At 39.2% G+C, this 25,699-nt stretch overlaps 1 protein-coding gene across 2 annotated transcripts in view; it reads right to left on the bottom strand.

The window, feature by feature from the left end:
- Positions 1-1,800: 1,800 nt before the first annotated feature.
- Positions 1,801-25,699, bottom strand: part of UBE4A (ubiquitination factor E4A) — a 31,932-nt gene continuing 8,033 nt past the window's right edge. For both annotated transcript variants that reach the window (XM_010953463.3, XM_010953464.3), the window contains 18 exons: positions 24,816-24,989; positions 24,096-24,208; positions 23,111-23,263; positions 22,446-22,605; positions 22,000-22,202; positions 21,603-21,794; positions 20,340-20,673; positions 18,953-19,073; positions 17,109-17,413; positions 15,678-15,810; positions 14,468-14,655; positions 12,739-12,839; positions 12,511-12,624; positions 10,896-11,070; positions 7,999-8,179; positions 7,413-7,560; positions 5,958-6,115; positions 1,801-4,777 (listed from right to left, as the gene is read on the bottom strand). In XM_010953463.3, the coding sequence (XP_010951765.1) occupies positions 4,648-4,777; positions 5,958-6,115; positions 7,413-7,560; positions 7,999-8,179; positions 10,896-11,070; positions 12,511-12,624; positions 12,739-12,839; positions 14,468-14,655; positions 15,678-15,810; positions 17,109-17,413; positions 18,953-19,073; positions 20,340-20,673; positions 21,603-21,794; positions 22,000-22,202; positions 22,446-22,605; positions 23,111-23,263; positions 24,096-24,208; positions 24,816-24,989 (3,083 nt within the window). In that variant the 3' untranslated portion in view covers positions 1,801-4,647. The remainder of the gene's footprint in view (positions 4,778-5,957; positions 6,116-7,412; positions 7,561-7,998; positions 8,180-10,895; positions 11,071-12,510; positions 12,625-12,738; positions 12,840-14,467; positions 14,656-15,677; positions 15,811-17,108; positions 17,414-18,952; positions 19,074-20,339; positions 20,674-21,602; positions 21,795-21,999; positions 22,203-22,445; positions 22,606-23,110; positions 23,264-24,095; positions 24,209-24,815; positions 24,990-25,699) is intronic.

Raw genomic sequence — 25,699 nt, 5'->3', positions numbered from 1 at the left:
TCACAGAGAAGAAAGTGGGTACGAGAAGACGATATCAGGGAGCATTTAAAGAAAAACGGGTTTCGTAGAGAAACAGGCATATCTTGGGGCAGCTGCGCAGGGAGGTCCTGAAGGCCGGCGCGAGGAGGGAAGGCGCATGCGCCAGAAGTGTGCCATGCCGCCCGTGGCGCAGACCTCTAACCACTTCTCTGTGGATGGGGCTTTTGCAGTTTTCTTAAGAGAATGTGGCGAGTTAGGGCTAGAAGGCATCACTGCGATTTTTCGCAGCCAACAGGATCATCTTACAAAGGCAGAGAGGGTCCTAGGCCAAACTCGTAAAGTTAGGGGCGGAGCAGGAGTCACACAACCTGTCACCTGACTCAGCCCATTGCCTTTCTGTAGTTGCTCTTTTATAATCCCAGGCTCCCTCGCATCCTGTGTCAGGATTGGAATCCAAGTCCCTTAATTCCCTAACCAGCCAAAAGGAACTATGCAGATATAAGGAACAAAATGACATTTACTGAGGGCTTCCAGTCTGCCAGGCATTTTGGAATTTAAAGAAAGCCTGTGTGTTAGGTAATGTCCGCATTTAAGACTGAAACTGATAAATGGCCACACAGCTAATGAGTGGCAGAGCTGGGATCTGAAGAGGCTGCAGCGTGAACAGAAAAGGGGCATTAGTATCGAGTTAGACATGGTGCTGATTGGGAAGACTTCCTAGGAAGGGAGATCCTTGATGTTTTACGAACAGCTATATACCACAGAGTTGAAACTATGGTTAAGTATGACTGAAAGAAAAGATATATGTTGGGAAGTGGCATTTGAAAAGAAAAAAACAAGTAATGTACCCAGGGGAAGCCTGAGCAGAAGTAAAACTGATTGATGGAATGGTTGGAGGTGGAATGAAAAATTACTATCAGGAGCCAAGAACAGCATTTCACTGAAGGTATTCAGGTGCCTGATACTCCAGAGAAGTCAAATTAAGAATGAGAAAGCCAATTTAGCAATATGAAAACAGCTAGAGCAGTTTCAAACAATTAGGATAGAAGCCAGAATGAATGAAGAAATACGGCTGTAAAGGAATACAAGTCAGAAAACCAAATATGAGATGTAAAACTAGGAGAGATTGAAGATGGAGAAGGGGGATTGACAAGATTCCTGTTGAGGCAGGAAATAAGGTAGGAAGGATTGGCCTTGGAATGGTGGGGACAGATGGGACGATGAAAGAAGTCTGAAAGTGGAAATTCTGGTCTGTGAAGTAGAAGGCAAGGTCATCTTAAAGTGAAGGGTAACTGGGAGGGTGGGAGAGAATCTGAGGAAAGAGGTTAACGTTTGGAATATCTTGAAGTTTAAGGACAGACAGAAGGGTTGCTGCGTGATGTTGTAGACAAGTTTGGTCGCACCACTCTAAAAATTGTGCCATTTTTCTCCATTAGTAGTCCGTAGCTTGGATATTGGAGCAGAGTGGAGTGATTGGGTTAATCTGGGCTGAGGTCTTGAATAGCAGAGGTACAGAAACAAGAGGCAAGAAAGGGGAACATGATAGTGAATGATTAAAACGGAAGACCTGGGGTTTAGACCAGATGAAGAAAAGTGAAGCCAAAATTGAACTGCTTAGGGAAAAACATGCCCTGAGGCTCATCTTCTGAAGATAACTCCAGGGTCCAGGACCCTGGTAAGGCAGGTTAGGTCAGCCAGGTCACACACATTTGGTATGAATTTTTTTAAAAAAGTGAAGTTCAGAGTCCTCTTAAGTTTTCAGAGGGATTTCTGAAACTGCCACTAGCTTTTAATACTATAATAAAGGAAGTGATGACAAAGTTGTAAGTCAGGTGTTCGTTTATTAAATACAAGCTTTGAACAAACACCCTCAGGCAAGTTTGACAAGAAGTAACCTTCCTGGAATGTTTCAAAATACAGTTATGTTGATCAAGTTTTATTTCAGTCAAACTTTTTGTCGTTTTGTTCTTCATCTTCTTTGTTTCTAGTTCTTTTTCTTTTCCTGTTTAGCAGTTAGAGCATGTGCATTATTTCCTCACATGACAATAGTGCAGCATCAGCCTCTGGCTTGTAAAGGCACCCAGTAGACTTATGCTCTGTGCAGTGGTTGCTTAGCAACCAGCATCAAATAAAGTAATGAAGCTTTTGTAGAGTGATACCAAATAGTAACTGGCACCTTCACCTGCACCATTAAAAAAACCTTTAAAGTTTCTTTCAGTTTTCACATATCCATTAAAACTATATTAAAACAAACAAACCCAGATTGCTTGATAAAACCTACTTAAATTTTCCAAGTTTAGTATTACCCTCTTAGTAAGCAATACTAGAGCTGATTAAAGAGTCTTCATTTTCCTATCAAACCCTAGCAAAGCCAACACATAAACCTAGGTATGTCAGAAAGTCTGCTCTAATAGATTTAGGGCTGCTTCTGAGGTCCAGACAACACAACACGTCTTTAAGCTTCCAAGTGCATATATGCACCATGTTGTACCAAGACAGTAATTTTTTATTCTCTTTTTTGGGATATTCTCAAATTACTTCAAGGAAAGAAAAAAGGCACGGAGGACATTTGGTTTCCTCACCAATAGTGGCCTTAAACTATGCACTTGCCTTTGTGATAAGTTTAAAGATATTCAGCAGCATTAATGGTGCCATAGCCATTCATAAAAAGAGCTTTAAAAAAAAAAGCTTGCCAGAAAAGGCTTAAAATCTGAAGACTAAATACAGAAGTAGAATATAGACACAGATATAAGAGGCAGCCTCGAGGTTGTTAACTAGAAAGCTGCTGGGAAAAGCTGCCTTCTGAGGTTTTGTGCCCATTTTTTCCTCCAATTTTCTCCTATAAAACTCTGGTCTTTTCCCCACTTCTTTTAAAAATGGAAATATCCTATTAGATTGGGTCTGGAAGATAAATGCAAGTAGATAGAAGCTTATTTTATACAGTTCATTCTCAAGAGAATTAAAGGAAGGTAATAAATACAAAATTAAACTCATTTTAAGAAAATAAATCTGTCAACCCATGCCTTAAAGGCCCAGGGAGCACACTGAATTACTATCATACATTCTGGCATTTGCAAGAGTCCTAGACTGCCTTTTTCATTTATAAGCACAGCAACAGGCAATACCTACTTTATATCTAGTGTGGGATACCCTCTGATTTGAGGGTTTCCAGCTGATACCATCAAAAACACGTCAAGGACTGCTTATAACAACTTGTGTTGGAGTATCACAGAACTATCGTCTTATTTGAGAGGCCGTGGTTAACAATAATGTCCTCTAAATGAAGCAATGATCTGTTTGTAGATCATATCACTCTTCTCGTTACTTAACATTTTTGGGCTTAGAGAAACAGTGATATAGATAGTCCATAGGGGAATGTGCCTCTCTCAGCATGTTAAACTGCACAGTTGAGTAGAATAGGGAACTCAAGCTCAAGTGGTAAAAGTGGGTCCCACCCACCTACTACCTACATAGGACTAAGTGGGTATTTAGAATGGCTTGTGGACAAGGTTGTGCTCAAATTCCTATTCTGTTAATTGATGACCTAAGGCTGAGTTAGAAGCAGCTCTTAGAAGTCAGGTCATAAGTCCAAATAAACATTAACTATATACATTTTATAGTCTCAATTTTGTCTAGAATTAAGTATTAGTAAACATGGCCACACACTGCATACACCTTACCATGGAAAAGACAATATAAAGTGGTACTCAGTTTACACTAGACCAATATAAAAAAGCACATGGTGTATATATATACTAAGATATACCTTTGATATTAGTGTCTTAAAATGACATTTTTCATGGTTACAGTATTTGTTGCCTAACTTTTCTACTCAAGCCTAGTCCTTGATTTCCGTAAGACAAAAAGGGCCCAACAACCTTTATTTTTTTACCTTGGAATTTTCTGAATAAAGTGTCAAAACTGCAAATTTGTCTCACCAATCCTCCTAAAAATATTATAGGGCTAAGTTTTCTGTGGTAATGACAACCCCATGGGGGAGTATTTGCCCTCCAAGATATCTTTGAGTTACAAGATAACACAAAACTAAGAGCTACCAACAGAAGTTGCATAAGATTCCTTTTTTCATCTCATCTATCACCTTCTTCAAAAACTTTACTCAAACATCAAAGTATCTGCTTTTATGTAAAAAGTCATTCTGTAACATTGCAGAGCTGTAATAAGGAAAACGGCTGAAGTCAGGGTTGTGGAGACCAGTAAATATCTTGATAACACAGGACTTTACAGTATCAGCTGTCACTGAAATATGTGACATCAGATATTTAAAAGCAGTGCACACCAAAGATGTTTGAGCAGTTCTTGGAAGAGAAATAGTAAGGTGGCAGGAGGTTTTAGTAGTTGAAGTTAATCTAATTAAGGTAGGAAAAGGAAGAAGAAAGAATAGAAAGAGATAACAAAGGGTAAAAGTTAGTGATGATTTCTAAACATGGTGATGCTATAAGAAGTATAATTTCCTGCAGGCCAGGAGAGCATTGTAAAGTTCTTAGGAATTTTAATTATCATAATTTGAGCAAGAGCAGTTCTCTAATTTAGTAAAGAAAAAAAAAAAGGCAAGAAAAAGGAAAGGAACAGAACCAGAAAGAGAGAAACCACAAACAATTGTTTATCTACACTCTGGGGCTGGTTTTTGGTTTGTTTAGGTCACAGTATTTATTCAAGTTGCTCCTTTTGTTGTTGTTTCCTCTCTGCGAGCCACCGCTGGATTTTTTCTTTTAGTTCTGTGTTTGGCCGGATCTGGTCCATGGTGAGGGGACTACGGTTAAAGGGATCTGTTTGGTCACTGGGACAAAGAGAGAAAGGGAAACAGGGTTATTTACGTAAGTTCTAACATCCTCAGCCAAAAGCAGAACACCTGGGCATCTCCGCTGGAGACAAGCTAGAGCGCATTAATGATTCTGAATCAAGTGCTGACTTGAGGTTAGAAAGAATGAGATGAGAAAAAGGGATTGGGGAAATTTTTTTTCCCCCCAGATTATTTAGCTACTTTAGTCTCTCTGTTTAATGAACTTTATCTCAGCATTGCTCCTCAGATGATATTTGATTTGATTTCCATAAGAGAGAACCTGTATACTCATGTCAGCACAGAGAGCTGTTTGTACTTTTAGTCACAGACTCCTGAAACAGTGTAAGATGTTAAGGGATAAAGCCTTGTCGATTGACACCTGATTAAGTTAGCTGACTGCTCTTCAAGTAAATGCCGATTATGGCTTCCTGACAGCTCAGATGATTTATAACATACTTTAAGGGCTGATACAGCTTCTCTGTATTCTGAGCCCACAATAAAATATAAATTTTCACTCACACTTTGGAAAAGACATACCACCCAGCACAGCATCATGCATATACAGTGAGTGCTTAATACCAAATACCATAAAGTAGAACATCCTTTTTTTCAATACTTAAAAAATATTATTTCTCTAGATCTGGGTCAACTTATGTAACTTCATTTTAAATAGGCAGAGTCTCTCAGTACCCATTTTTATCTAACGCTGCACTCAGAGTAGGCAGGCTGGGGAAAACTTGTGGTCACCATGGCTGGGTACGAGAGCTGCAGCAGAATGTGGGTTAACCCACATGACGGGTGTAAAAAACCTGAGTTTTTCAAAAATATCTGTCTTTTATATTCTTACAGCTAAAGTAAAATTTAAACACTTTCAAGTCAACTAGGCTCCAGGTTGACACATTTTATAACATATATTGACAGAAATTATTTCCTTGAGGGAGGAAGAGGTAAAGTTAGAGTCAGCATTTCTCAACAGGTGTCTTGTTTTGGATGTTTAAATCCTTAACAGTCAAGTGATACACCTGTACCAAAATGCCTCCCCAAGACATTAATAAATCAACGGTATGGGGCACCTATTGGGTGCACAGTATGGTAGTAGTACTGTATTGGGAGAAAAAAATGATAGCAAACAAATGTATGTCTGTAGTCTTGAGACTGCTTTTTGGGGCTGGGTTACCTGAGCAAATGTCTGGCAATGGTGGATCTATCCACAGTGACTCTGGAAGATGGCAGCACCACAGGGTCAGACATCAGTGTGCTCATGATGGGGTCCAGGAACTCATCACAGGCATCTGCATAGGTCTCCTCTTCCTGTTGTTGGAGGTCTGCTAGAGACTGAACACAAACACCTGGTAGTTAAGGAGAATTCAGAGCAGCTGAATTCAAAATGCTCAATGACTATACCTTAATCTTAAAGGGTCATTAATAGCCCCCTACAGCAGTAGAGGGTAGGTACAGCTCTAGTAGTAAAGGGCATGCTTAGCATGCACGAGGTCCTGGGTTCAATCCCAGTACCTTCATTAAAAAACCAACAAAAAACCCTTGACAATGACAATTCTCAGCTTTATTTTCTAAACAAGCCAAGATGGAAATTATAGGAGCAAATTTAACATTCAGTCCCAACTCTGAAACTTTAGTTTGGCTCAGCTGCCAGCAGCCATGACTAGAAATGGGTTTAAGTGTCAACAGGGGAAAAAAAACACACCACATGCAATACCCATCCTTCTGGCAACAGTCTTGTTGTAAATGTCATATTCAAACGGGGATGGGGGGGTGGGAGGGGGTTATTATTTGCATAATTACAGAGTCACTCATGCAGTCCGTGTATGAAAAGCAGTTTCTGGCTTTAGGTACAAACAGGTATAGCAATTTAAAAGTGGCTTCAACAATTGATTCCTTCATGGAACTCTAGCTCCTCAGGGATCCATCTGCCTAAGCTCCAGGCAAAGATGAAGCCCAACTTAATAAATAAGTAACTCAATGAAGGGAAGACTGATAACAATTAGGAAGGTTTTCCATTAGACTCTGTGCCATAATTTTTCCTTTTTCATAACTGCTAATGGAGCTCTGTCATGCTCCAACCTAAGGGATTAGCTGAATACAATACAGTATTTTAATCTTTAAAATGTATAGCTATTTCCATATAAGCCAACTACCAACTACAAATATAGAGAACAGAGAAAAACCAATGACTAAAAGCTACCAATCTTGAATTCTATTCTAAAAAGTTCTGCATGAACATTGTAGGTTTTCAAATCTATCGGTAACTGTTACCAACAGATGAAACGGAATCAAAATTTGATATTAAAACCAAATATATCAAATCAAATATATCAAAAATGAAAACAGAGACGTCTTCATAAAAAACAGCCTATAAAAAGCAGTACATTCTTCTCTTCTAGTAGAAGCTTCTTAATTTGTTATTTTTCTGTTCTCACCCTTATATTTAAAAGAGTAGTACTATTAAGAATATGGTAGTTCCAGATATTGGCTGACCAGGAAGAATCATCTATTTATATTTTCTCAAGGCAATGCTCTTTTCCCCTGGAAACTGGGTAGAAAAGCAGAACAGCTGAGTTGACAAGGTGATTTTTATTGAACATGTTAATAAACAAGTGTTCCTCTTCCTTACCTTGATTCTCTCTGCTAAGTTGCTGAAAGCCACAATCATATTTCCAGGCTTATTTATTTTCTTCAGGACTCGGACTGTCTGTGCAAAGAGAGTTGGGGAATAGGAACGTCCATCCTTGGGCACAGTGGCACAGAAATTCTCCTCATCCCTGGAAGGTCAGCATCAGAAAGAAACTGAGCATCAGACGATAGGTCAAAGAGGGAGATAATGGCTGGGCTGAGCAACAAAGTTCCCCATCACTTAAATACCATGAATGTTCTTTTGATATAGAAAGATTTCTTCTAATTTTTAGGAAGGAGGTCTATCAAGTATCCTGTGGCCTTAATACTGCTTTTCCAAACAATGGAACAAGCGAAGTTTATCTTTGCACAGATCAAGGCAGAATGTTGGAAATTCTAAATAATGTCCCACAGGTCATACAAAATCTCACTTAAAATCACAGTAGGTTCCTTCATAAACCAACTAGAAGGAAACCATTTCTTTTCTATTTCCACATAATTACCAACCAGTCATTCATTCCATTATCAAAACCCCGTATTAAAACATGAGCACCCCCTCTGGCCTGCCCAATTTGAATCTTAAGTACCCAAGATTTAAGTAGATGGTGCAGATATCTGAAACGAGCTGCTGGGGTTTGAAGTCAAATTCACTGAAATCCTTGACTTTTAAGGCTCCCATCTTGGGGCCAACCAGGTGCTGCAGGAAGTAGTTCAGCATGGAGATGATGCGCTCAGCCAGGAAAGGATGCACAAAGAGTGATTTGATCTCTGGAAAAAAAGCCGAAGTCTGTGAAAACTCAGTCCATTAGCAATCTTTAACTTCTTATGTCTTAGAGTTTTACGTGGAGACCCCTGGGGACTACTATTTTTAAAAATACATTTTCATTGCAGTAATATTAGAAAATACGGACAAGCAAAAGCAAAAGCAAAGAAACAAAATACAAAAACTACTATGTACAGGTAAACACTATTAACACTTTGCTAATAGATCCTTCTAGCTATTCTGTTCATATTTACACGCATGTATATTTTTAAGACAAAATGGTTATCATATTGTGCATATTCTATAACTTACTTTTTTCATTACTGATACTGTAAGTATCTTACCATTTTAGTAAATACATGTTCTTGTGCTGTCCAACATGGTAGCCACTGGTCACATGTATTAAAAAATTAATTAATTAAAATTAAATTAAATTAATTAAATTAATTAAAATTAATTAAAATTAAATTAAAAATTCAGTTTTTCAGATACGCTAGCCACATTTCAAGTGTTTGATGGCTACATGTGGCTAGCATATTATCTATAGTACTGGACAGTCCAGATTTATAGAACATTTCCATCACAGAAAGTTCTATAGGATAGCGATGATTCACACCCTTTTTAATGGCCACATAGTTTCCCAGTGTGTGACTGAACCATAAGTTATTTATTTACTTTATCTTTATTGCTGGACATTATGGCTGTTTTCAATTTTTCTTATAAGCATTTCACTAACTGATGAATTTCACTGTGTACTTATCTTGTAGTCTTACTACTTCCTACAACAAATTTGTAATGAACTGCTAAGGTTATAGGGCATTAACTCTGAAAGAAGAAAAGAAGAAAGAAAGGGAAGGAAGGAAGGTGGTAAAAAGGTAGGAAGGAATAAATACATGCCAAATGCAACAAGGCAAGTATTATGATAAGGCTTGCTCAATACTGCTGGTTCTTAATTTTTCATTTTAGTCATTATCTATCGACTCTACTACTGATGAGAGTTTAGCTCTTACTCCTGTCCCTCTTCCCCAAATACAAATTCCCCTAATATGTAAGCAAATCTTTGGTTAAATAATTTAAATTTTATGTCATTAAGATTATGTAAATATCATTCACAGCAGAGCCACACAGTATTCTAATGATTATATAAAGTAATATATGTACTTTTTAATACAACTTTTTTTTTTTTGCTTATTTTCAGAGTACCTATCATTAAATCTTCGTAAATTCTCTACTAGAAATGTAAAACTCTCAAGAATATTCTTTTGAGGTGTTCTTTCCATCTGTCACTCCAATCTGGACTCTTTGCTTTACAGGCCTGCAGTGTGGTGGTCACACTAGCTTCTTCTACCATCAGCTTGGGCACTTCCTTTGCAGCTCTCTCACGGGATTCCACTTTCCTCCTGGGTTTCCTCTCTCATTTTGATGGAGTATATTTATTTTTCTGCAGCTTCTCAAGAAAGGGTATACCAGAAGTAAATCTGGTACCTTCACGTCTGAAAATGCCCTTACATTTTGCCCTCAGACAGAACTGATAGTTTAGCTGGCTATAGGATTCTAGGCTGAGAAGATATTTTCCTTCAGGACTGTGTTGCAGCTTTAAATGTCACATTGTGGCATTTAAAGACATTGTGATGCTTATACCATTGTACACAACCTAATTTTTCTCTGGGACCTTTTAGGATCTTCTCTTTGCCCTGATTTTCTGAAATGCAACAATGATATACCTTAGTGTGGGGGTTTTAAAGCTTCCCTGTGCTGGGCACTTGTTGGCTTCTTTCAATTTAGATGCTCTCAGTCTTTGGGAACTTTTGGAGTATTATTTCTTTGATAATTTCTTCCTCTCTAGTTTTCTCTTTTGAGACCTCTTAGACTGACCCTTTATTTTCTTGTTATTTTTCTTCTAATTTCCATCTCTTTTTCTTTCTGTTCTGCTTTCATGGAAGAGCTCCCTTGGATTTATCTTCTAACCATACTGAGTTTTCAAAATTTCTGAAGTTGTATTTTCAATATCCAAGAGACCTTTCTTGTTTTTTGGATAATCCCTTTTATTGCCTCTTTGTTCTTTTTTAAAATGCATGCTGTATCTTCTCTTACCCTCTGAGATTACAAAGATTAAAAAAAAAGCCTTCATCTATTATCTGTGTTTCACATTAGAGGATTTCCTCAAAGTCTGGTGATCCTTGGTTGTCATTTTGTATGTAACCAATATAAAAATTATTAATGAAATATTTTACTTCTTTTTAAAATACCAAGTCTTGCAGTATGTATTTTATACTCACAGAACAGCTCAATTCAGACTAGCCACAGTTTAAATGCTTGACAGCCACATGTGGCAGGTGACTATTAAATTAGACAGTGCAGCTCTAGACGGAGTAGAGATAAATGTCTTTGTTTCATCTGCCACATTCAACCAGAGTTCAAGAATATTTTTCAGGTTAACATATATACCCCCAGATATATTTATATGGGTAACCCATCCTCAAGAAAAATGGTACCAACTTATGCTTTCTGGTAGCTATGAGGGTGACTGTTTCCTCATTTCCATGTCAACAATGGACATCATTCTTTTTGGAGCTTCTCTAGGGATTCACTTCCTCTCAGACTGTGGAGGAGAATACTGTCACCACAGTCTGAATTCTTGGTCTCAGCTATGCTGATTTCTCAAATGAAACAGATCTTGACTATTGCATTTTTGAGGAAGGCAGTGGTTCATACGCTTACCTGACGTCAGAAAGGCAAGGGTACCAATTGTTTCATTGGACATGATGTTATGGAAACGTGCCAGCTGTCCAAACATCTGTAGGCCAGCCTCCTTTTCTCGGCGGGCTTCTGGAGTCAGACTATCCCATTCACCTCGGTCCTTCTCAATCTGTTGAATCTTTATCTTGCTCAAATACTACAGAAACCAGAGGTGGAATATATCAGAGAAGAAAGTGTAGTCGAAGGGAAAATGGTATTTAAGAGGTCCTATTTAAAATCTAGTCCACTAAGCTGGGAAAACCAGGGACTATATGAGACATAAGACTTTATTTCTCAGCCTAGGGCTGAAGTTTAAAAAGAAAAGTGTGTGGGGGAAAAAAGGAAAGAAAAAGAAATTGCGGCTCTATATAGATTTCTTTCAGCCTAGGCAGACTTATGGGTAATCCCCCCTAGAAATATTATAGTCTATAACATAGAAAGGAGGATAAATTGTATAATAAGTGAAACCTCGTCAAAAACAAACAAGCTACAGTGGAAAAAAAAAGGATGAATCCTTCCCAAAGGATGAAAAAAAAAAAAACAAACCCAGAAAACTGCTTATCAAAAAATAAAGCTCTATCAAATATGCAAGATGTCTGAAAGAACCATAAATATTTAAAACCCCTACCTCTCATCATTCATGCTGTTGCAACATAACATGTTAAGCTTACAGTCCCATGAAAATGCCATCTGTGTTATTCTGTCACACAACTCTTGCTTAGACGGATTTATTTATTACAGGGCTTGTTCTTGTTTTCTAAGCCTATCAAAAATCTTAAAGTACAGGATTATGAACAAAGCAGAATTTTCTCACAAATTAAATACAAGTTACTGGGCGACTGCTAAACCGTATGAGGAGCTTGTGGGCTGTCTGCTAGGCTACCCTCATGACACATCTGCTTTGTCTCCCTTTGGGTCACCTCCCTGTCTTACACCTGTTGCAGATGAGGGACGGTTTTATGGGAGCAATAAGCAGCTCCATAAGGGATGGCTAAGCTGAAGGAGCTGAGAGGCCCTGGGTGCGTACTTTGTAAAACGCATGTTTCAGATATAGCTCAAGATTTGAGAGGCAGTGGAGAGATGAAGAGCATTGATGACTTGGAGTCTTTATGTGAAAAAGTAACCCAAACCAGATTTTTTTTTTCAAATAGTGGTATAAAAATCAAAACCTTTTTGGAGAGAGGGATAAGAATCACTGCCTCAGTAAGCCACTGTTACTGATGACTTGGGATGGAAAAAAGCTGAAAGTCATCGACTAACGGAAGATCCTCTAATTTCTTTCTGTAGTGCTGGACTGATTGGTTCTGCCAGTGTACTTTAGCTGGGGCCTTTCCTTTACACTTTCTTTTCCATGCTCTGCCAAAATATCATCCTAGCTCATGAGGCTTCGATGACCCTTGATCTTGGTCTCTAATGGGGCAATATATATCAAACTCTACAGTGGCAAGGCTGGTGGCACATTACTACTTGTAAATTTCTGGTGTCCAAAGCTAGTACTAAGGGCCTAAGGGTTGTTCTGTTATAATTAGAAGGTAAAAAGTATGAATGATGGTTTAAGGGCAGTTAAACTTGCTTTTTGTTTTGTTTTGTTTTTTACCTGTATGGCTTCATCCAAAAGGAAGATGGCATCGTTCATTAGCAGGTTAAGAAAGCGGAGGAAAAGTGGGGGATTCATGGCTTCTAAATTCTTAGAGGCATAGTCAGCCAAGTCCTGCAAGTCCCAGCACAAGAGAAAACCACTTTAGTACTGAACCACAACCCACTGGGGCTTATCTGGAGCAAAACTCACATATCTCAATTTTGGTTTCACCAAAAACTTCCTCACCTTAATGCTCTCGCGATAGGTGTCTGTTCCCCACATGTACCTGAGGATGGGATACATGGGGCGGCGGTAATTAAACTTCTGCTCAAATTGATGGGGGTCTCCTGGAGTAAGGTAAGAGCAAAAAACCATCAAAGGTGGTGCTTTTAGAGAAAGAGAAAGAGCTTATGTCTATGTTTAGCCATTTTCTCTTATTCTGAGTGTGTCAAGGTGACTGGCAAAACCTGCTCTGGGAGTTTATAAAGGCTTAGAGTCACAGCCAAATGTTTGTTAATTTCCTTACTGACAGAACAAGAGAGAGACAGGTATTAAGGATACCGTATGTAGAAAGGACAAGCACCGAGCTGTATAATAAAAGCCAAGGGGAACAAATGCTTCCACATCCAACTGCAGAGTCCTTATCAGACTCTGAATGAGGCCTCTGAGCCGACCCCTATGGCAGTGACAGCCACATGCAGAATGGGCTACTGAGTAAGCCCCACATTCTTCACAGATAACATCCCAACTGTGTGGCCAACTGGTTCTTGACTGCTCTGGAAAATCATGCCAGGAGCTAAAGATCCGAGGCTTATAGTGCTCTTGACATACCAAAGGTACCACAGAGTTCTGTGGGTTGGGTCAATATAATAAAGAAGGAGCATGGGATTTGGAGTCAGAAGGCTTAAGTGTCTCAAACTTTTTCAGGGGGAGAGTATAGCTCAAAGTGCTATGAATGCTTAGCATGCACAAAGTCCTGGGTTCAATCCCCAGTACCTCTTCCAATAAATAAATAAATAAACCTAATTACCTCTCTCCCCCAAAAAACCCAGAAAAAACCAAAGAAACAAAAACAAAAAACATTTTCAACTTTCACTTCCTCAGAAATCAAATAGGAATTATAATACACCCTCTATTGTTACAACCAAAGTGCTGTAGTGATCATATAATGAGATAACTGCAGCGACTTATTGTGCAACTTCTTATATATTATGAAGATTTACATGTACTATCTCAGTCATCACTTCAACCCCTCTTACAAATGAGGAAACTAAGGCTCAAAGGTGAGCAAGTAACAAAGTCAAAATTCAAATATGGAAAAGCAGTCAGTAAAATGTTAAATATCCCTTTAATGTCAACTGTATTTATCACTGGGTGGTAAGACGTCCCCTTTAAAAGGTGTCTTAAATAACTGCTTTGTGTATCTTGTTTATTGGTTTACTCAAACACAGCACCTCAGGGTTAGATCTCAAAAGGCCATGAGAGAAAGGGAATGTTGCCTGCTGTTATTCTTAATTTAACGATTAAACTGTAGGAGTTAGTCTGGATGAAAGAATTGTTTCATTATCCATCATTCTGTAATTTTGAGGCAGAGAAAAATAAAGACCCAGGTTTTAACTGGACAGCCTAATTTATTTGTGTATGATTCTATCAAAAATATATAGTAAAGTTGATAAGAGTGTGTGTGTGTTTTTTTTTTAAGGTGAGAGAGACCTGATCCTACCACTCAGTTGTATGACATAGACAAATAATTTCATCTTTTTGTGCATCCATGTCCATAAACGGGGATAATACAGTAAAATTTTCCAGATGGTGACAAATAAAGGAGATAATGTAAAAAAAAGCACTTTGCATCAAGGGTGGTGCACGGTAGGTATTCAATAAATGATGGCTGATGATATTTTCCTGACATTTCAACACTGATCAGGCAATGAAACCCCACTAGTATCGGCTTCTCAGTTCTAGACTGCTTTACCTGTAAACTCAATATCCACGAAGACCTTGATTAGAGCTTCTGCAAGGTGGGCTGCATAGGGGAAGTTGCAGAACACACGTTTCCGGTGGAACACACTGGATACCAAGGGATTTGGGGTCTGATCCAGGTGGGGCATCACCGCTTCCAACACCTCAGCCAGTTTGGCTCGTAGGTGGGGATTCTTCATCCTATGAATAGGGTAGAAAGCAAGATGAGCAGGTAGAAAACTTAACTCCCAAGTTTATGACTATGCTCTCCAAATGAGGAGCCAAAACATCCTATACTACATGTACAGGAAGTTATAGTTATAGGAAAAAACAGGACTCTGCAGTTTTAAGTCTGTCAGTTTCTGAGGGATAATGCAGGGTACATACCATTCAACTCTTTAATGTTACAACTTACCAAGTATGCGGGTGAGTACTTAAGTTTCTATTTAATGCTCTGCCATTCTATTCACTTCTCTACAATAATGTACTATTTACTGTTTACTATTTTCTGACAGCTTCACTTGGGATAAAATTGCCATCCCAAGCTGTCTGGGGGCAAGGGCTAGGATGTAATTATTCTACGTTACTTATAATGCACACCACATGTGCCTAATACTTGTTGACATGATTTCCCATTAGGCCTGCTCAGCTCAGTGAAGGACTGGCCTCTACCTACATCTCACTAACACAGCTCAGGGGACTGCAGATTGCTCTCTTCTTTGTGCAGCAAATCCTCCTTTACATACACACTGCTTTCACTGGCCTACCACCAAAAAATCGGAGAAGTAATGCTACAGTTCAGTGAGTACCTTCCTTTGGGAAATAGGACTAGAGCTATGAACGGGAAGACTTGGGATCAGAGAGCATTTATCCAAGTTTACAGCTCATCCAACTCAGAATTTTAAGAGCAACCTTTATCATACACTAGAAGATCATTAGCACCTGACAAAGTCTCTGGCATCAGGGTAACTATTTTAACCAGGGACTAGCAGTGGAATTCCCATCAGGTACCTTATATGCAGGTTCAAATTCTCTGTGGGCAAAGTCGGGTGTTTATTATGCCTCTCAAGAATGGGGTTTTTGGGTACCCATAAGGATGGTCTGGTGATTCATTATGTTAACACAATCCCTTATGATTCAGGCTTGTTTATTTCTCTGTTTAGAAGTCTTCTGAATGTTCTGCGGCTCAAAACAATGACAGAGCCATGCTTTCAGCACTTCACCTTTCTATGCTTCCAGTGAAAATGGTGATAAAGTGAAGGACATGTTCCAGGGAATCTGCTGATGTCTCCAAGATGTCATCGGCAAAGCGGCGGAGAAAAATGAGGAAATCACCCAAGTTATCTGCAAAAAATTCTGAGAAAGAAAATATTCACTGGAATTAGCCAAACATCTGACTCTCTGAATTAAGCAATATTCAAATTCCTCCCTTTCAGTCTACTTAGTGAAGGCTTAAAAAAAACTCCTAATGTCTTATAGGAATGGTGATAAACTCATAAATGTAGAATCTCTTTTAGATGTAAGTCAATTTTTATTTTTATCCAAGTAAATAGAATAGTAGAGACACAAAATACTGTTAACACACCAGTACAGTTTAAGAAAGAATACTGATAGATATGTATTTCCACACTCAAGGTTAACTGTGCATTTAAAAATCCTTTAGATGAAGAATCTTGAATAGAGATGAATATATTATATGACTATGGTCATCAGTCTCCAGGGTCCTCCAATGGTCCTTGCCTCCTAGTATTTATGCCCTTATATGTCCCCTCCTACACTATTCCAGGGTAGAAGATACACCATGAGGCACACAGAAGTGATGGCGTGTCATTTCCATAAATAGGTTATAAAAGCCTACAGCTTCCATTTTGGTCCCTTTTTCTGAGAGAAGCCAGCTGCCATACCATGAACGTACTAGTACTAAGGAGAGACCTGTGTGGCCTGGAAAAGAAGCCAGCAAGCAATTGAGGTCTGCCAACAACCACATGACTAGGCTTGTAAGCAGATCCCCCAGCCCTGGTGGAGTCTTCAGATTCCTATGGCCCTGGTTGACTGCTTGGCTACAATCTCATGAGAGACCAGAGTCAGAACCATGCAGCTAAGCTGCTCCTGGATTCCTGACCCATAAAAACTATGTGAGATAATGTTTGTTGTTTTAAGTTGCTATGTTTTGGGGTAATTTGTTACTCAGCAATAGATGACCAGTACAGTGATCAAGATATAACCTGGTTTTGATGGAAAATATTGGCCGACCCCTCACCAAGATACACACACACACCCCCACACAATCTCCCTTCTGGGTTAACCAATAGATGATTCTTTTCCCCCTAAAGAATAGCACAGTGCGGGTTAGACAGGTAAATCTGTAAGTTGAATGACAAACAATATATAATGATAGAAACCAAGAGCTCTGAAAACTCTGACTGTACTTCATTTTCTGAAGACTCTCTTCTGACCTGCACAGCAGAGGGGCTACAAGCCTGTCAGTTCCCCCATGCTTTAGACCACCAATAAACATTATCTACAAGTCTGAGTTGTTTCTCCAAAAACAGCTGAATAACTAAGGAAGGATATTTTGAGGATTAAACTTCCCAAGTGACCCAGTTAAACTTAGATGGATATAAATAGAAGTTCCCAAGGGAGAGCCAGCTTACCTGGCACATAAGCCAAAGAACTGTAGCCATCTGGCAAAGGAAAAGTTAGCTCTACTGGCTGGGAGCCCTCATTGCCTATGGCCAGCTGGACTAGGAGAACAGCCATGGACACCTGCAAATTTAGGCAGTTCTGCAGCATCTGCGGCTCAGTCATTGCAGTCTTAGTAGAAAGATAGATGGTCATCAGTCGTTCAAACTGCTCCCGGAGGTTGTCAGCAGCAGGGCTAGAACTTTGCTGAGCATCCCGCCAGGCTACCTGCAGCCGATGCAGATTTTGGTTGATTTTTACCATCTGATCATGCAACCTGCCCCCAAGAAAGCAGAAGAGACTGGGTCAGGAGGCTCATACAGAGACAGTTGAGGACAGACTGTTCAGAAAAACAAATCCTCATTTATTTGTTCTAGTATTCTCTGTCAGGATGTAGGAAGCTGCAATTGTGATGACACAGAAGGCACTGAGCAAGTTATTGACAGGACAGAGGCGGGGGCAGAGCACCAGGAAAACATATTCAACATAATTGAACCTAATTACATGTAGTTAGCAGCCTTCAGCTGAAATGCACCATCCAAAGGACAGTGGCTAGGTTGAGCAGGGTGTAGACTGGGCTGTTATTAGGTCTAATAAATAATGACTAGGCAAAGTACAAGAAGCCCAGCCGGACAGTTTGACACCATACAAGTGCAATGAGTGTACTTGGATGTGGTTATATGGACAGTCTGTGGTTAGTGGAGAACTAAAGCTGGTGAAAAAGTCTAGATTAGTAATGACCACATATGAACTCGTAGCCACCTGGGATGCAACCTAAGAGCAGCCCTCTGTTGTTCAACATAAAATATAATTATTCTTCACAAAGGGTCAGCCAAATGTTTTCTAATGAAAGGAAGCCTCCTAATTCAATGCTATGGATAATTGTGTCTATGTGTACAGTCCAACGTCATCCTCTTTGGTCCTACAGATAATGTATAGGGTTAGCTAGCCAATACTGGGAAACTAGATGACATTCACTTTTGTGTTTGAATCTAGGTGGCTGAATAGGTTGAACACATGTGAAATTGTTATCTATTGTCTCACTTAAAATGTCAATGACAGGGATAGAAAAAATCTCTAATAAAGATACAATTTCATTTTTCTGGAAACTTGCTAAGTTTTGAAAAATGCTGTGTCAATTTAAGTATCCTGAGAAGGCATTAAAAATTGCTATTCTCAACACCCCCTCCTATAGGTTATAACTATGAGTAAGAAGCCATTTTCTTATTTATACTTGCAGTCACAGCCAGCTAAGTCAGAGGGGGAAAAACAATCACAGAATGACACACAGGTAGCCAGAATCAGAATCGTTTTTGGAAGTCATATATGCTAGCTCTCAATTCTTCACTCTTCTAGAATCCTCTTTACCTTTGATACGTAGATCTTTTATGGTCCTACTGATCTTACTGAAATCCCTTATAAACATTTCTTTAATTTTGTCAATTTTGTCTCTACACCATGGAGTAAAGCTTTCTCTTTTTCCATCAGGAGTAATTAAGTAATGAAAATTCAGGAGCAGAATGTGAAATTTTAAATGAAAACAATTCCACTTTGGCACATGACAAAAAAAGGCAGTGATTTAAAAACTTGCTAGTTTAGAGAAAAATACCAGTGCATCTTTATTTTTAAAAAGTTTAACAGGTCAAAAAATTAAAATAAATTCCAGTTACATGGACGAAGCCAAGTCATGTAGACACAAATAAACGCATATAATGTGAGCCTTCAGAATAAAGGGAGATTGTTATCTGTAAGATTCACTTTCAAACTTCTGGTTATCAACACAATAGCTCTGTCCTAATGACATCAGAGGAGTTACCTGTGAAATCCCAAGTACAAGGTGTACTCTGTCAGGACAAGGTTTTCTGTTACAAGGTTGTAAGTCTGGGGAAACTTTGGCTCCTGCACAGCTGGGATCAAACAGGTTTCTTTGTCCAAACCTCAAAGAAGTTAAAAGGAAGAGTAAATGGCTTGCCACAGACATCTATCTTGGTCTCCAGTATCCCCTTACTCTAGCTTAATTTTCATCCTGATACCTACCAGGGAATTAAGTAATATCTTCTTAAAAACAAATCTTTTTTTTAAATTCTTTTTTTTGGGGGAGGGGGGAGTAATTAGGTTTATTTATCTATTTATTTAATGGCAGTACTGGGGATTGAACCCAGGACCTCATGCATGATAAGCACACAATCACTGAGCTATACTCTCCCCTACTTAAAAACAAATTTTGTCACATTCCTACTCTCTTGGCTAAAAATATCTTTTGGCTTCTCACTGTCTACAGAAATGCAATTGAATCTCTTTAGTTTAACCATGAAATCACCAAAAATTAAAAAGAAAGATAGATGACACTGCAGATTTTTCCAGGAGATAGATACGGGGTGATCTGTATCTATTTTGTGCTTTTCTGTACTTAAGATTATTTGCTTTTGAGCATGTGTTACTTTTATAATTAGAAGAGTTACAAAACTGGGAGGAAATATATCAAAATTAAGAGTGACTAATTTTGAGTGGTAGAATTATGAGTGATTTATTTTCTTCTTTTCACTTCTCTGGATTGCTTGAGTTTTCTCCAATTTGGTTCCAATATTCTTCCTCCCCAGACTTCTTTCTTGTCAATTCCCATACCTCTCCCCCCACCTACACCCTGCCCTAGCCACATCCAGCTTCTCACTGCTCCTTAGTTCAGATTTTCCATAGCTCTGTACCTGCATATTTGTTACTTCCTCTACAGAAAGAAACTCTTGTGCATCTTTGCTTCATAAACCCAACTCATTTCTCAAGACTCAGCTACGAAGACCTCCAACTACTGTAGAATTCATCGTTTACCCCCTCCTCTGTGTTTCTATAGCTTAACCCTATACCATATTATGGTGATCTGTTAATGCATCTGCCTTCTTCTGGAGCCTCTGAGCTCAAAAAGGACAGGGGCTGGGCTTTATCCATTTTTATAAAAAATGAATGAATGAATATCCAAGTATGCCAAATTCAGAGAGAAGGTCTCACTAAAGCATAACATCCAAACCCACCAGTTCTAAGAAGTCTGTTTAAAATTTATGACAGCTCTTCTTTCTGCCTCATCTTCTCTGAGGAAGAGGCACCTTTGTGACAAAGGGTAAGGAAGTGGATGCCTTAGATGTTACACACACAAACATACACACACACACACCACATACACAGTTTTGAGAATACTAGCTCCCCCCTACCTCTCATGTGTACATTTTTAATTTTTCGTTCTTCATCATTCAACTCCTTCAGGGCACAGTAAGTGGGATTAAAGGTGAGGAGCCGAGAGGATCTGGGTTTGCAAAATGGCTGGCATAGCTTCAGGAGAGCAGCACCCAGATTCAGAAAGAAGGCATCCGAGGCATACATTTGGAAGAAGATTTCTGGCATCTGATTGGCCCAAATCTTGGTGCGGCCTGCATTTGCATGCAAACAGTTTCCAAGCCAGGACAAGATACAGTGTTTGGTTTCTGGAGAGAGCTGGAGTAAGTTCTTCAGCATCTGGTAGATCTTTTCATGGAACCGAGCCATGAACTGTTTAACCAGAAAACACAACCACAGAACATTCCAGTTTCACAATCCTAATATTTGTTACTCCCAAATCTTAGCCTCTGGCAATTTCCAAAAATACATGAATCCTAAGCTTTTCCCTCACTCACCCTGTGCCTTACCCCCCATTTCTGATTAAAAAAAAATTTCTGGACACTTGTAAGAGATTTCCTGACGAGCTGCCAAACTGCAGTTAGCCTTTATGTAGCTTTAGAGTAGGGGTTGGTAAATTTTTTCTGCAGAGGGCCAGATGATAAGTATTTTTGGCTTTGCATGCCACATGGTCTTTGTAGCAACTATTAAACTCTATCATTGTGGCATGAAGTCAAGCCATAAACAATACATATACAAATGGGCATGGCTGTGTTCAACAAAACTATTTACAAAAGCAGGTGGCAGGCTGGATTTGACCATTGATATAATTTGTCAACCCCTGCTTCAGAGAGTTGTGATGATGGGTGATTTAAACTGTCCCCAATTCAACCATTTGCTGCTGGATGTTGGCCAGACCTCTACTATAATTTATGCTAAGAAGCCCAAATAGAGAGGACACAGATAGAAAAAGGGAAAGGAAAAAAAATTGGTTTATAAGCTGGAGTTCAGTCAGAAGATTTTAGGAGCTGAAGTTATAAGAAATATCTTGGTGAGAAAAACGAAGATTGACAGGAGAGGGCTGTGCCCCTGTATGGGGCAGAGACTAGCAGCAGCTTACTCTTAAACCACACAGACGTTCATCCTCTGCTCTTAGCGCATGCTAAAAAGAGGGCCGTTACTTTACATGATTATGGTAGAGAGCCAATCAGACCGATCTGCTTTCCCAAAGAGGCTCAAGCAGCCTTATCTGCATCTGCTTTCTGAGGAAATGATACTTAATCTCAGATCAGGGGGCTGGGATACACTGATAACAGTTCCACCTGATGAATGTTGGCCTCTTGTACTTTGATCTCCTGGGGACTGGAACGAGATGGATTCAGGAAGTAGCCGTGGTTTTCTACTACACCCGGAGTCTTTAATAGGCAGGAGATATTCAGGATTACTCCCAGCAAGGTCTTCTGGTACATCTGGCCATTACTAGGGTCCTTGGGCTGAATGTAGTCTACAAAAACCTGTGGGAGAAGACAAGTCCTCGTTATTCATTGGTGTGATGAGACATAAATGACAAGATGAGAGGGCTTCAAAGAGTTAAGGCTATTCAACAAGCAATGTGTCTTTCTCTTATTCAGTAGGTAATATTACAGTGCCCTCAGGGTAGGGAAGCATAAAGTATCAAGCTTCCAACTCAACGGAGTATCTATGAGCTTTCAGACCTACCTTCGCCATATCCTTCTGCCTAGTGAAATAGAGAAGAATATCCAGATAAGCATACAAAAGCATCTGGCAGAGTTCTAGGTCTTTTATTCGGCCCAATAAAATATCAAACACTGGAATCATGACTTCTGGAAATGTTCGAACTTCCTCATCCAGTATCAAGGCTTCGATGACCTCATCAAGAAACTCAGCTACACCATCAAAATCTGAAAGAAGACAAATGAGCGAGAGGAGGCCACAGGGGTTTGTATGTGCCTTTATACACAGCTCTTTACTCTTCTGATACTTTTGATAATTCTACTGGTATTCAACACCAACGGCGAGGTGTGAGCTCTCTTCCTTAATTTATGCTGGAACCATAGTGGCTCCGACACTTTCTAATGCAATTAGAAGAATGGTACATTTGGAAATCAAATGTAGAAGGTCACAGGTTTTGCTTATGTACTCACGGCCTCCTATGATGGCTTCCAACATCAAATCTACCAGTTGCTCATGGATGTTTTGGTCAACATAGATCTCTGGGGTGAGGAGAACTGTGCGGGTATTGGACACAGTGAGGTTCCTGCACTGCACTGCAAAGGGCAGCAGGTTCTCTGGAACTTTGGTAATCTGGAAATAGCATGAAGAAGAGAGAATAGGTTAGCTTTGTGACCTGGAACAAGGGCGGATGCAGCAAACAGAAAGAAAAAGATGTTGTATCCCAAAACAATACTATTTTCCGGTGGACGTTTGAAAAGTCATTAGAGTCCATTCTTTGGCTTCAAGAATCATCTACCTGTTAGAATCCCAATGCTGGAAGTGACTAAGCTTAATCTACTCTGCACCTCAGTGGAAATGAATTTATCAGAACTTTTTTTTTTTTTAATAAAGGTGTGATTTTTTTTTTTAAAGATATTTGTAGAGAGAATAGGAGGCACTTGTTAACTGGGGAAAGGGGTGGACTCCAAGCCACAAAAAGGAGAGACTAAAACTTTAGAAGAAAAAATAACAGTGTCTCTGATATCCGGTTCCAGATATACTATGATGTGTATAAATTGATATAAAAGACTGATCCAACTCTCTGACCTACACGTTAAAGTCACACCCAATATAGTACTCAATAGGGATTCTTTACCTCTTCCTTGGCTCTTTGGAAGCAGGAATAAAGGTAACAAAAAATATGCCTCTCCCCTGCATCTCGATCAGCAGAGAGATTCAACGTTGTAGAAGAAGTCATGTTAATCAAGTGGTTGCCTGGATCTTGAAGTAATAAGCGAGTAAAGACAGCCTATTAAGAAAAACAAATAAAAATACTAAGCCATTGCAAAACTGATTTTAGAATAGCGAGATATAAAAGATAATTTAGACACAGGTTATCATGAGAATCAATGGATATAAGGTGAAAAAAGGGCCTAGTGTCTCATTACTTTAGAAAATACTATATATACAAATCTAATTGTGTATGTAGTTATCCTAAACCAAGCTTAAGTATCTAGCATAGCCCCTAGCACAGAGTAAGCTTTAAAAGAATATTTGTTGAATGGTGTCAAGAATCAGAGATTAAACTTATATGTGAAATGTACTACTCTGGTGATTGCTGACCTCAAACTTACATAAAGACAATTTAAACATAGAAAGTTAAACTACAAGTTGTCAAGCATCTTCCCGACCAAACTTCTATTCCTCTCAAGTTAACTAGGTACCTGTGAGGTAGAGCGCACTGTTTTGATTTTGGAAAAGATATAAAGAAGAAAGAGATGGACCTTGCCCTTGATAAGTTGGAGTCTCCAGGACAGACAAGATAGGTACATGAAGAAGCCACTGCATGAGACAGAAAATTACTATTCCCATAAGAGATGCATAGACAGATTACTCTAGGAGCCCAGAGGAGAAAAGAACAACTCCTACCTGACAAAATTTTGTAAACAAGATGGCATTTTAACTGGGTCTTAAAGGATGGGTAGATTTGGACATGTTACGATGGTAGACGAGAAGATTCCAAAAGAGGAACAATGTAAGAGATGGAGGTAAGCAAAGCTGAGGTCAGAGAAAGGTGGGGAGAATTTAGCTGCATGGCTGACTTTTGCTGAAGGCGCACGTAAGGAATCTAAGAATGGTACCTGCTCAACGTTGTTCATATCAAGCCAGTCTTGATCTTCCAGGTCTACTGCCATTTCTTCCAAATACACACAACGGCTGGGGATGCCATTCCCACTTTTCAGGCTTGGGTCACCTGGGAAATGGTTTTAATCTGGTAGGTTAAGGATAATGCTTCTGCCTTATATAGACAACTGATCATGACCGCTTTTCTCTTGAACCCCAAGTTTCACTTGGGTAATATCAGAATGATTTCGACACACAAAGCAGTTTCTAAATTTTAAATCTTGCCCACCCCAACCCCCTACAAGAGCATGGGCTTTGTCAGAAACCTAACATTTAAAGAGTAAATCCCAGACATGAGCACTAACTTCGGGGTTTAACTACAGCCCGGGCACAGAGGGGAAACAGTGTCTGACACTTCTTGGGGGTTTCATCTAACTGTTTATTTAGGTCACCTCTGAGAAGAAAATGGATTTGGCCGTCATTTCCAATTCTCTTTTAGGGTAGTAAAGCCAGTAGCTACATGGCCAGTCAGTATCAGAATAGGAATGAAAGCTGTGTCTGTGTCAAAATACTGCTTTAGGTCACACTGAAAGCTTCACTGAAACATAAACCCTGTGTTCCAGGGAGTATGGTGTGTTTGTTTAACCATCAGACACAATACATTTCACAGAGCAAGTCCCTAGCACAAGCAGGAAGGGCAGAGTAGTGAATAGACTGGCGGCAAGTCTGTAACTCACTGTTGTCCAGCGTAATGAGGAAGATCCTTTGGATCATGTGATTGATGTTGAGTTGCTCACATATTTCCTGCTGTGAACGGAATGAGCGGCTAATCTCAGCCACAGAGTAATCAAATTCATCCAGGCTCTCTGACACACTATTATCCGAGTCATCTGGGCTAGCTGGGAGTTCATCTGCCAGAAAATGAAAGCCATTAATGGTAACAACCTTTTCTTCAAAAAAAACCCAAGTATATTATACGATAAATGTAACCAACAGGAGGATAATTCTGAATGTTAAACAAGTTGTCCATCTAATTAGTGAACATCTCATGTCAGGCAACATCGTTTTTTTTTTTTAAACTGAGGTTTAACTAACATTAATATTAGTTTCAGGTGTATCACGTAATGATCCGATACTTGGATATATTGTGGAATGATGACCACAATAAATCTGGACAACATCTTTCACCATACAGAGCTTCAAAAATTGTTTTCTTGTTTTAAGAACTTTTAAGATCTACTTTCTTAGCAACTGTCGAATACGCAGTAACAGTATTATTAACTACAATTACCATGCTGTTCATTGCACCCCCATGACTATTTCGTAACTGGAAGTTTGCACATTTTGGTCCCCTTCACCCATTTGGACCATGCCCGACCTCTTGCCTCTGGCAACCACCAATTCATACTCTGTATCTATGAGCTTTTTTTTTTTTTAAGATCCCACATATAAATGAGATCATATAGTATTTGACTTTCTCTGACTTATTTCACTTAGCATAATGCCCTCAAGGTTCATTCATTGCCCATCTGTTGTTGCAAATGGCAAGATTTCTTTTTTCATGGCTGAATAATATTCCATTGTGTATGTGCATGTGTGTGTATGTGTATGTGTAAATATA

Source organism: Camelus bactrianus, chromosome 33, assembly GCF_048773025.1.
Source record: "Camelus bactrianus isolate YW-2024 breed Bactrian camel chromosome 33, ASM4877302v1, whole genome shotgun sequence".
NCBI classification, from domain to species: domain Eukaryota; kingdom Metazoa; phylum Chordata; class Mammalia; order Artiodactyla; family Camelidae; genus Camelus; species Camelus bactrianus.
Note: the sequence above shows the minus strand (reverse complement) of the source record. Positions and strands in the feature narration are given on the sequence as shown.